Source organism: Pyrus communis, chromosome 8, assembly GCF_963583255.1.
Source record: "Pyrus communis chromosome 8, drPyrComm1.1, whole genome shotgun sequence".
Taxonomy (NCBI): domain Eukaryota; kingdom Viridiplantae; phylum Streptophyta; class Magnoliopsida; order Rosales; family Rosaceae; genus Pyrus; species Pyrus communis.
Window position 1 is genome coordinate 9,089,561 of NC_084810.1, and position 12,379 is coordinate 9,101,939.

Sequence of the window (12,379 nt, forward strand, 5' to 3'; positions counted from 1 at the left end):
ACCAAGGGCCTGAGTTCACCATTGTTCAACACTCACTGCAACAATCTTATGCTTGGACCACCATGAGCTTGCGGGGGGATGTTAGAGTATATAGGATATGGAGGGTGTGGATCATGACACATGTCATTAGTTAAACAGATAAAGTAGTTAGGATTGTTGGTATTGTAAGATAAGGTAGTTAGCTGAGTATTCACCTATAAAGCAACTGTATCCTTGTAACCAGAAATCATTCAAGAAAATACAAGTGAAAATTTATTCTCTCTCTCTCTCTCTCTCTCTCTCTATAAACCTTCTTTGTTTCCTCCTTCTTCTTCTTCTTCTGCAATCTCTTTGTTCTCTTTTATGCATATTGCTTAACATAAAGATCACACAACTATAGAAGAACAAAAGGGCACACTCCCTAATTAAACAAGAGAAAGTGAGGCCACTATGTGAAAGAATTGTAACTTCTCCAATAGCTCTTTGGCTTGGCTCGTGCCCCTTTTCTCCACCCTTGAGAACAACTCATTGCCAAGGTGGTCACCGATGTGTGCATCGACGAGGACTCCAGCAACGCTCCTACAACTGTTGGCAAGGGCTCGACCGACTTCAACAGCATCATCAGGTTCGCTCACAACAAGGGGACTTCCTCCTTTAAAAATCTCGAGCTTGTTTATGGTGAATGAGCCATCGGCTTCCACTACTTCCTTGAAGTCTTGTAAACTTGATGCATACACAGGAATGTTGAAACTGTCACGTTTCTCACTAGTGATAAGTCCCTGCAAAAAAACATACATTCATAGTTAATAAACCTATGGATCAAAACTTTATATGTAAAAACTCAAAAGTAGTATAGTAAGGTTATAAAAAAGGATAAATCCAAATCCAAATATTTATGATTTTCTGAAATTATTTGTAGCCATATAAATTATTATATTATTGATCACATTTCTTATAAAAGATAAGGTCTTCAATGAAGGCAAGTTTTGTATGCTATAATTTCATAATTAATTTGTTCCATGATTAATTTGAACGAGTTAGTGATAAAACGGAGAATAAAATAAGAGAGCATATGTAAAAATACATACCAACCAAGAAGATTTTGCAATAATAAGTTTACCACTTATTAGAAGATCATAAGTACGTAATTTAGGTCTCCTTCTTCAAATTTTTTATTTTTTTATTTTTTTATGAACACTGGTCATCTAACTTATCCAAATGGCCCTTGTCCTGTGATACAAGAAATGATTATAACTTTGGTTTTAAAATCAAGCTATCACATTGATCCCATTTTTCAATAACATGGACCAATCGGCAGCCAATAATATATAATTATTTTGCCGACAGTACTAATATACAAATGGAAGGGCCATGCCAGATCAGTTATAGGGTTAGCATCCAACGACCAGAATCAACCCAACTTAATCATGACCAGTGAAAATTCATGATAAAGGTCTTGTGAAACCAATAACACCTAATCTAATCATGCATATCTCCTTTCTTGTTTGTTTATTTGTTTTTGGTGTTTAATTTCTCTTTTGCTTTTTGGTCTGCCAATTGAAGCACAAAAATAAAATGTGACTTAGCTCTATAGCCCTATAGGCCTATGGTATTATGCATGCACATTGCACACAAAACAAACATTACCATGTAATGTATTTCTCGTGACATATATAATTAAATATATGATTACCTCTTGGACAAGATCATCCCAAGCATCCTGAAAGTGGGTCCCAAAGAGAAGGCCTGGGCCACTTTCGTCAGTGGGGTCCACTGTGGTCCTACCCAAGCAGACAAGAAACATGGAGCCTCCCTTCTTGAGCTCCTTGGCTCTGGACCTGAGAAAGCTTGCCAAGTCTGTCTGGAACTGCTTCTTGTAGGCAATAGCTGTGCTCTCATTTGCCCCATGAATAAACACCCTTCCTTTGTTGTAGGCTGCTGATCTCTTGTCCAGCACACTCTCTGGAACCTGGGTCCCCATATATAAGAGATTTAACAATTATCATATTATTGCTAATATTATCGATGTCTAAGTTTTGATTTTATACAAACGATATTAAAAAAGAGAAAACCGTTCTTAAAACTTTTGGGTATAAAAATACATATTGTTAATTATTTGAACTACAAACGCTTTATATGTTCATCCAAGTGTATTTTGAATTTTAACCACACAACAAGATTGTTTTATGGCTGTTGAAAATCCCAAGCATGTTGCAAAAAAGCATGCATCATGAGCCATGCGTAAATTCTTCAAGACATTTTGACCAGGCTCACTCTCCTTTTTTTTGTTCGTTTTGGTTCAACTTATTTGACTTTTTAGTCGTTTCCTTGAACGTAGTTTCGCTTTCAGTTACTGGCTACTTTTTTTATGGTCGAACAGTTACTAGCTACTTTTTTATTTTTATACAGCAGTTACTAGTTACTTGAGCACTCAGGAAAAGTATTAGCTAGGTAAATTGGACTTGAATGAAATGATTCAGAAGCTTTTGCTTCTAATTAAATATAAGAAGCCATGATTAGTTTTATCTTATCTTTGTAAACTTAAGTAGCCAATCTAGCTAGCTCTAGATGATTAAGGTTTGAACACAAAGTTTACTTTAAAAATAATAATAATTAAATTTATTTTTACAATGGTTAGGATAAGGTAATAATATTTGATGAAGCGTACAAACTCAAATGTGTGTTGAATAAGATAGCAATCACGGTAAAAATAAAGAATCTGAAATGAGAATGAGTAAGTAAGCAGTTGAGCAATGTAATTTACCATATTATTCTTAGTTTTTATATATATTACTAAAATCGTATAAAGTAATTAGATAACTAATAGAGTTGAATGACATACAAACAAAAGGTTTCCCTTAGTATACTATCGACATATATCGTAACGTTTAGCCATTGTCTAGCATCAAGACATTTTTTTTTTTTTTAAAACTATATTATCTACACTAAGGGAAATGAGGGTGAGCTTAACTTCACAATATACTAGCAATAATGTGGTTCAACTTCTCCTTTGATAAGAATCGAATCTAAAACCTCTCACTTACAAGTGAAGAGGAATATTACTACACATCTCACTTTCAAAGATGACATTTGAAAAGGACGAACATAAAACATAATTGTCTTTCATATGACAAGTTCCTTTTAACCTCGAGACCATAATTCATGGCATCAACTTTTTTGACCTATTCAAAACCAGCAAGAAAAACGTATACTTTTCCTTCTTTCTTCGCCTTCTTTTGAGTATTTGTTTGCATCAGCGGGGATATGTGGCATAGTTTCCTTGGATACAAACAAGTATTAATTGGTTTTGCATATTTGTCATCACCAACTTAAAATTTTGTACATACTATATTATTCTCTTAAAAAATCCCATGTAATTAGGTAACTAACTAAGATTATTAACTACTTTACTTAATTACCTGAGAGAGCCAATGCAAGGAGAACGCCGAGTGAAAAAGGTCAACGGACCTCGATGGGAAGAGCCGCCGGTAAAATGAACCTGGGACGGCAGCAGCAAAGTAGGAGCGGTGGTTGTCAGCGGCAAGCGTTTCCTCCATGCTGCCGCCGTGGTTGGCCATAGGAGGGATGAGCTGGAACAGCGTGTTGAAGTCATTGCTGGGGAGATCAGAGAAAAATGCCGAGAACTCAGGGGGGTCATATCCCAAGGCCTCATAGCGCTTGGTCATGTGTTCGATGATCACATCTATTATGTAGATAGTGTTGCTTCCGCTTGAGCATCCAAGATCCACAGCCACAAATGGCACTTCTGGAGAGCTCAGTCGCACACTGTCTAGGGTTTCTTTTAGCAGGTGAAGCATAGATCTTGCATGTATGGCCTGAAAATTTAATTAAAACACAATTATTTGGATAGTATTAAATATTGAAACATATTAAGTGCTAAATTCATAAAATAAAAAAAAAATTAGTTTAATGAACTAGCTATTACCTGGGCTTGGGAATTGTTGGCATAGCTGGACTCTCCTTTGCCTCCTTTCATGCTAAATATCTTCTCGAGCTTTATACTAGAAACTACGACGTTGTCTCCCTTGGGAGCCATAAGAAATTAAGAATATGATGAGTGAGAAGTAGAATTGCTGTTTAAGATTACAAGAGTATTTTGAGGGTAAAGGGCGGAGTTGGTAAATGGTGGAGTATATATAGAGGGAGGAGGAGAGAATCAGAGAGAAATGGAGTTGTTTTTTAGAAGAGTGACAATAAAGTATGATGATATAGTAGTGCATTTTGGAGTGGCATGATGGCAAGCTAGCTCTTTTAATTGTGTTCCCTAAAGAATATTTCATGTGCACCAAATTTTTAAAAATACTGAGTAATATTTATGGGCTTAATCAAATTTTAGTTTTCTTTTGTGTAGTTAATTAAAGAAAAATTAATCTTATGCCTTAAATATTAACAAAAACAAAGACCGTGACCAAATTGATAAATAAAACCACATGGAAAGAAAGTTAAACATTTTGTCAAGGCATGACCTAATCTAAAACATAGAGTATCTCCAACAAACCTGATTATTTTAACCTAAAAACTCTCAAAATCAAACTTTCAACTACCTAGCTATCCCAAATGCTAAAGTCACTTGATGAATAGTTCCTAGCTAAATCTAATTAAGCAACATGAAGAAAGAATTTAGTTGAAAGTTAAACTTAAATACTGTAAAATTGACTTCACTTTGACATTTTATCTCCTTTTGGCCCTCTGCAAGCCGACTTCCTCCGTCCCTTTCCTCCTCTAAACTTGATCGACAAACATTCTGTTCAGATCTATTCCGACCTCATATTAGAGAGCAGAATATTTGAAACCCTAGAATTTCCCTCGAATCGAGCAGAAAGATGATTTCTCTTTCTTCTACTTCTGCTAGGGTTCAGTACTAGCTAGTATGCCCAACTGTGTTGGTCTGAGCAAAATTAGGTTCGTGGTAGTTGAGTTCATTTTCTTATTATCTTTTTTTTCAAATATAATAAAATATTTAGCACTTGAGTCACTTTCATGCTAAACTAACGAAATTATCCTGAAACATAATCGAATTAAATCAGAGTTAAATTGTAATTGACTAAAATTCTCTATATAATCATTTTTAATGTCAAAAACAACTAATCACTCATTAATCTTTACCCTAATCACTTGATGGTTTTTAATTGTAATTTCGTGACTATTTGATAAAGAAATTGAGTCTAACAAAAATTTTAACTTTTCTATAAATAAATGAATAAAAATATTAAAGTAAAAGGTGAGATATACAAAGATGAAAAAAGGAAAAAAAAAAACAAAAACAAAAACTAACCTGGGATTCGGAATTGTTGGCAGGGTTGGCCTCTCCTTTGCCTTTGTTCAAGTTCTGAACCTTCATATCAGAAACAACTTGGTGTCCACTGGAAGCAATAGTTGTATTCTGAACCTTCATATCAGAAACAACTTGGTGTCCACTGGAAGCAATAGTTGTATGGTTCGGGGAAGAAAAAACCCTATTGTTCAATGTGCAGAGACAATGTCAATAAAAAAAAGATGGAAAAAAATGCAGAGACAATGAGAACTGCTATTACATTTAATTTATACATATATATGTGGTAAATATATACAAGCTTACTCTCAGAAAACTATTCGCGTGACTAGTGGTTTGAGAGCCAAGATAATTGCGACCGGTCAGAAAATTAAAGACTGAACTAATTAGTTAACTATTTTTAATAATTGCGACCGGTCAGAAAATTAAAGACTGAACTAATTAGTTAACTATTTTTAATAATAGTGAAATAAAAATAACTCAATCTGCAAGGGGAGCCAGAAAGCGTGGTGGTAGATTTTTGAGCAGTTTCTTAAATATCTAGAGGTTTCAATGCTGAATAAGTACAACATTAATTTCTTTCCAAGTTTGTAAGATCTAAATCCCACAGTTACCAAATATAAAGGAGTTCTTGATGCAGATCGGGGACACATATGGTGGTAACGTTAACTGACAAAGTTTCTGGAAGCAAGGAAAGAAAAGAAAACTGACAAAACAGTTGAATGAGCCATTGCCGAGTGCTTCTATTTTAATCCAATAAAACCTCTATTTCTACCCAGAAAATTTAAAAAATTCTTATTTTTTCCGTTATGCCAATTTGGTCTTTGTCAGTCTAATGCTCAAGGTAACTTTATTTTTATGACGTAACACTTAATCAGCCCATATTGTGCTTTCAATGCGTCACACTGATGAATTGAACCAAATGCTATATGGGGGACACTCTATTTTTTCACACAATTTATAGGGATCACTCCATCTATATTTCAATTCATCAATTCATAAATCATCTTTGCAAAAAATTAGATAAATCCAAAACTTTTAAGACATTCATTTTTAGTTAAAAATGGACATATATGTTTTTGCAACAAAACACTAAAATGACTGTCATTTAATCCAGCGGTCATTTGATTTCAAATGTGGTGATTTTTGGTAGACATGATCTTTGATATAAGACCTAAAAGATAAATGTTTGGATCATTGAAATAGATTACGAAGTGTGCCCTATAAAGTGGGTGTCAAAATGTGTGTAAAAAATTAAAAGCTTCTTTCCGAGCTTCCGTGTTTGCAGGCAATGCATGTGGAGAAAGCATGAGTTGGTTCGAAAACATGAATTTTCTGGGTTGATCTCAGTCAAATCTTTAACTGCTGGTTGAGTGATTGAAGCTTTAAGACTACAAAAACATGGCATTCACTACCTCTTATAAATGCTCTAAAAAAAACTATAAACACACGCACAACATGGTCTGAGACTTTCAATACCTTTGAGAAAGCCAGAAAAGCAAGTTCCAAAATTTGAACAAACACTCCAAAGGGCCCTGCAGAAGTGGGCGCAAAAGCAAATGCCTTAACCATGCCATTCCCTAATAGTGGCGTGTGGTGTGTGGTGTGTGGTGTGTGGTGGCTGAGGTGGGAGGTGGGTGGGTCACTTCTGTTGGGATGAAGAAGCACGCAGGAGAAGTTTGGGGTGGAGAGGGAGATAAAAAATTCTAGGGGGCGGCTCATATTGTTTATGGCATTTATATATATATTTTCCTCCATCAAGTCCTCCACAATCCTCCAGTACACCATTTAATATCCTACAAAATCTATGACTTTCTGAATATATCTAGAATTGCACTTATTTTTCAGAAATAAGTACGATATTCATTGATACAAAAAAGAAATATATCTAGATTTGCAGTAATTTAAAATTTTTTAAAATCTCTTTTTACTACATATAGATTCGTATCGACTGTTTTAAAAAAATTTTAATATCCAAATTGACTAATCTAGGATTCTAATATCTTTTAAAATCCTCCATAATCCTAATTTGTTATATATTTTTCTCTTTATGCAGGCATATATTTATAGTGATATAATCCTTGGCGGGCAAGGAAACTACATTCCTAATCTACTTACAATAGGAAATAAATACTAATCATCTTTGTACAATAGAAAATTGTTGAGGCCCAAAAATGTCACATGCAAGCCTAACTAAGCCTCGAGGCCCAATTATCATACGAACCTCATGCCAATCCCAAATATTTGCGAAGATGCTGAATCAAGAAAGAAATATATTCACAACCGTGCCACACTACGGTAATTCAACTGGATATTTATATAGATCATGTCATGCCCATGCCTATTCATCATGCCAAACTTTATCACATTAACCACTATTTACTCTAAAATTATCCAAAGTCACATGCTTGGGGCTTGTCAAGTGAATTGTGGTGTGGATGGTTATAGAAGTTTATTGGGCCTATGCAGAGTCAAGATTATGGAAAACTTTGAGCTGCTTGGGGCCCAAAAGATCTAAGTCCATAACCTTTGTAGTCCATATAGGCTAGCATTAAGAGCGAACAGACTTAGTTTATCCTTTTTCCTGTCAAGCTAACCAATCCAATTAGGAAGAAATCAAATCCTAGCTCTAAGCTCATGTGAAAGCCTAGCAAGATAGGCATTTAATGAAGATAGAGGCTAACTTTCCCTTCACAACTTACTCAAAAGTTGAAGTCGCAAAAGCCATGAGATGCGCTACCAAAAGTAGCGCTTATGGAAGGCTGACCCGAGAAGGCAACACCTTGGGAATAGAGCATGATGCAAGTTTTACAGGGTGGAAGCGCCTAGCCATCTTACACCGAAATGGAGGGAAGTAGAAATACTAGAGAGAAATGGGAGAAAGAACCAAGCCACAATTAGAGATTTTTGGGGAAGGAATCATTCAACTACAAATATAAGTCAAGAGCTTTAGAGAGGGGATCCCATGATAACATAGAGTCTCAAAAATCGTAGAGGGCACCATCTGCAACCTTAGTATCTTCCATAACCTTCCTCTAAGTATTCCTGCCATAAAAAAAATTAAAAAATAAAAACCTCATTACCACCCTAGGAAACCCGAATTATCCAACCTAGAACACCATACAACTATGCAAACTCTCTCTCTCTTTCATGCTAAATTGATGAACTTCTAGCTTCCACACCACACTTATCTTGATCAAGTCATTATTTGCCTAATCATGTTAGCTTCGAGTCATAGGTCTAACCTAGATATTTCCTAAGACGTGCTAATCCTTTTGAGATATTCTAGGGCTTGGTACAAAATCGAACCAAGGGAGATAATAGTGCTTTGAGAAAGCCCAAGTCCACCTTAACCTAAAAGTCTCCCAACATAAATTGGCAACTCTACTAAGGATATGTCACAATCTTGGTTCAATGGCTCTAAGATCCAGAAGAAACACTACCAGGAGTGGCAACTGCTCAAAGGCAGGCAAGGCTGCTTCCTGACTCTACGAGTCTCAACATAAAGGCCAATACCATGAAAACGAAGAAAACCTGGATGAATATGCCATGCCAAACATCATCGCAACCATCCATGCTTTGGGTGAATCTCAAAATGAGATTGCTGATTTGTGAATGAGTTGAAAAACTCAATCCCAAAGCCAAGCGAGAAAGCCAATGAAAAAGACTGCATGCCTAGGGAAAAGACTACCCAGGAAGAGTCAGCTACTGCTGCAGACATTGTTCCAAAAATCTCTGCCTAGGCGCTAGGTGACTGGCCACCGCCCCGATTAATGTCTAAGTGTTTAAAAATTAAGAAAGGGCACCTAGACTTGCTGAAGTGCCCACCTAGACTGTTGAGGCACCCGCCTAAATTGCTGAGGCACCCGCTTAGCCTGACCAGACCCGCCATTATGCATTTTCTTAAATAAGTTGTAAGTGACTTGTTGCATACTTAAATGAACACACATTATATCCTTGTTCCCTATGTTTTCAATATGTTCCAATACTTCATAATATATATGTCATTCTATTTTGTTGTTTATGATGAAATTATATATATTTTAAGTATAAGCCAACACTTATTTATACAAAATATAATAGATTTACTTAAATCCGTCTAATCGTAGGCGCTAGGCCCCAACCTGCCGCCAAACTAGTGCCCAACGTCTTTTAGAACCTTGGCTGCAGGCAAAGGTTCATAAAAAAATGCCTTTTTTTCACTGAGGAAGACATTATTGCCATGCGAGAAAATGAGTTGCACAGGATTTTAGAGGACTAGAAGTATGTTCCTTAACCACCATACCCAGTCAACCTTCTCCACCTACCATATCCCAATGGATACAAGACTCCCAACCTTTTCCTCTTTGACGGGAGGAAAGAGAGCCCTAATGAATTGTGAAAACCTGAATTTCAAAAATAACTTAGTCAGATGTGACACCTATATATAGTCACCCAACAAGAATTGATTAATGGTTTGATTAACACGAAATTAAAAATGGTAGAAACAACCTCGTAGGTTACTTATCCACGAGACCAACCTAACACCTAGAATCAAGGAAAACAAGACTCTCCAACAAAATCTGATTTTCAAGCAAATCAAGTGAGTGGTAATTCAGTTATCATTTTTATAATCCATTTATTTGCTCAATCTTTCAAATTTTCAGTTACAGTTTACCTTATCTATTAAACTTTCTAAGTAGGACTATTTGCTCTCAAACCAAACAGTAAGGCGTGTTCCAAACAATAAATCCATAGGATTGGCATGAGCAAGAGAGAGTTTAACAAATACGCGAAGAAGGTAAAAGCCGGTAAGAATTCGGTAATTAAAAAACTTGCATTTTGAACAATGAGTAGATTATTTAAATCTAATTCAACTACTCAGTTATCATTTTTATAATCCATTTATTTGCTCAATCTTTCAATTTTTCAGTTACAGTTTACCTTATCTATTAAACTTTCTAAGTAGGACTATTTGCTCTCAAACCAAACAGTAAGGTGTGTTCCAAACAATAAGTCCATAGGATTGGCATGAGCAGGAGAGAGTTTAACAAATACGCGAAGAAGGTAAAAGCCGGTAAGAATTCTGTAATTAAAAAACTTGCATTTTGAACAATGAGTAGATTATTTAAATCTAATTCAACTACTCAGTTATCATTTTTATAATCCATTTATTTGCTCAATCTTTCAAATTTTCAGTTACAGTTTACCTTATCTATTAAACTTTCTAAGTAGGACTATTTGCTCTCAAACCAAACAGTAAGGCGTGTTCCAAACAATAAGTCCATAGGATTGGCATGAGCAGGAGAGAGTTTAACAAATACGTGAAGAAGGTAAAAGCCGGTAAGAATTCTGTAATTAAAAAACTTGCATTTTGAACAATGAGTAGATTATTTAAATCTAATTCAACTACCAGCACCAACTCTAGGTCCACTTTGAGTAGGATTCCAAACATAGTAAATGAGGAACAAAAATTAGAATTTCAAACAAATGAAAGTCTCGATTTTGAAGCTTGGAACATCACCAAAATATCTAGTAAAAATATTTACAAAAAGAAATGGTCAGTAGTTCTTTCAGAAGTGAACATCATGTTAAAACAGTCGAAAAGGCTTATGCTCTCAGTAAAGAACATGAGACTTGTCAATTATTTACACCAGAACAAATCAGAACCCATATAAAAGATGGTGACAATTATATTCACATAGGTCTAGTTCAGATTGCAGTCAAACCCTTAACAAGAAGAGGCCTCAATACCTTTATTTTGTTATGTCTTCGAGATGCAAGATTCATTAACTTCAGTGATAGCATTCTTGGAATGATCGAGTCAAGCCTTTACAATGGGCTAGTACATTTCGATTGCTTCCCAGATCTCACAATAAGTCTTTCGAATCCTTACATGCTGAAAGCACTCACATTAAACATAAAAACTTCAGGATACCAAGTCCTTGAAGGAGTCTAGCCATTAACCTTAATCTTTAGAGTTTATTACAAAGTTACAGGAACAAACATGAATTTCCAAGCCTTAGTCAAAAGTCCTAGAGACCACACACTCTTAATACAAACTAATCAAGAAAATACCAACATCAAAATACCCAAAACTATCAAATGGTCAGATATCAGTCTACCTGTTTTTGATGAATGAATTGGAAGGGGAGTCCCAGATACAATTAACACATTACTTTTCATAATCATAGAACATTTCATAGGAACACCTAGCAATGTCATCTCAAGAATTCATGACCAACTTAGTAACTTAAGATGTCCAACCCTAAGCAATTTTAGATGGAACAAAGATGTTTTCATATCTAGAGTCATGCTTAGAGAAGATAGTAATCAACCATTTTGGAAAGAAAAAATTGTTAATGGTTTACCAAACTTGTTTGCTTATAAAATCAGACAAGTTTTAGTCAATGAAGAAGGTATCATACCATATAATGCTCTTGCTTATGGAAATATTCTTAATATTATCCAGAATGAATGATTAAAAATGTGTATTGATATGAAAATTACAAAACAGGTCAACAAAGACAAGTCAATAGCTAAATACGAATTAGGAACATTTTGTGAACCATATGGCTTACCCCCTATTGCTCCATCCAACAACAAGAAAAAAATCAGAAACCTACAATAGGCACCCGAGTAAGAGATACCCCAAATACAACAAATATAAATTCAAACACAAGAATTTTGAAAAAGCAAATTTTACGAAAAAAAACCCAAATTCAACAAGTGGAGCAAAAAGCCCTCGGGGAAATTCCAATAAAAAAACCAAGCCCAAAAAGGAAATTGTCACAAATGTGGCAAATTCAGTCACTATGCAAACAATTGTAGAGTCAAGAAAACAATCAACCAGTGAAAGATCTCCGAAGAAGAGAAAACCTAGTTAATCCAAGTACTAGGATTAAGAGACGCAGACCATAGTCAATCCAAAGATGATTTAGAATCCAATTCATCTTCTCCCAGTCACTCCTCAAGTAGCCTTTCATTCCCTGACATCAAGATAGGATGCACAAATACTTGTTGTAAGAGAATTTCAGTACTCAATAAACAAAAAGAACAAGAAGATCTTCTTATCAAGTTAATCAGTAAAGTAGATAACCCTGAGTTAAAATCATTTTACTTAAGAGT

The 12,379-nt window shown here is 35.2% G+C and overlaps 1 protein-coding gene across 1 annotated transcript; it reads right to left on the reverse strand.

Moving 5' to 3' along the window:
• Positions 1-308: 308 nt before the first annotated feature.
• On the reverse strand, positions 309-4,135 carry LOC137741354 (indole-3-acetate O-methyltransferase 1-like). The gene is made up of 4 exons (XM_068481077.1): positions 3,926-4,135; positions 3,399-3,815; positions 1,673-1,948; positions 309-758 (listed from the first exon to the last, which is right to left on the reverse strand). Exons 1-4 carry the CDS (start codon positions 4,034-4,036, stop codon positions 405-407), a joined length of 1,158 nt encoding a protein of 385 aa, XP_068337178.1. The 5' UTR covers positions 4,037-4,135; the 3' UTR covers positions 309-404.
• Between the last annotated feature and the right edge of the window lie 8,244 nt (positions 4,136-12,379).

Bases quoted from the DNA above. Each gene is read 5' to 3' on its own strand.
- LOC137741354 (XM_068481077.1), bottom strand. From the start codon at position 4,036: ATGGCTCCCAAGGGAGACAACGTCGTAGTTTCTAGTATAAAGCTCGAG. The intron at 1,949-3,398 runs GTAATTAAGTAA...ATGGGGACCCAG, and splicing joins CCTTGCATTGGCTCTCTCAG to GTTCCAGAGAGTGTGCTGGA. The intron at 759-1,672 runs GTAATCATATAT...GTTTTTTTGCAG, and splicing joins GGGATGATCTTGTCCAAGAG to GGACTTATCACTAGTGAGAA.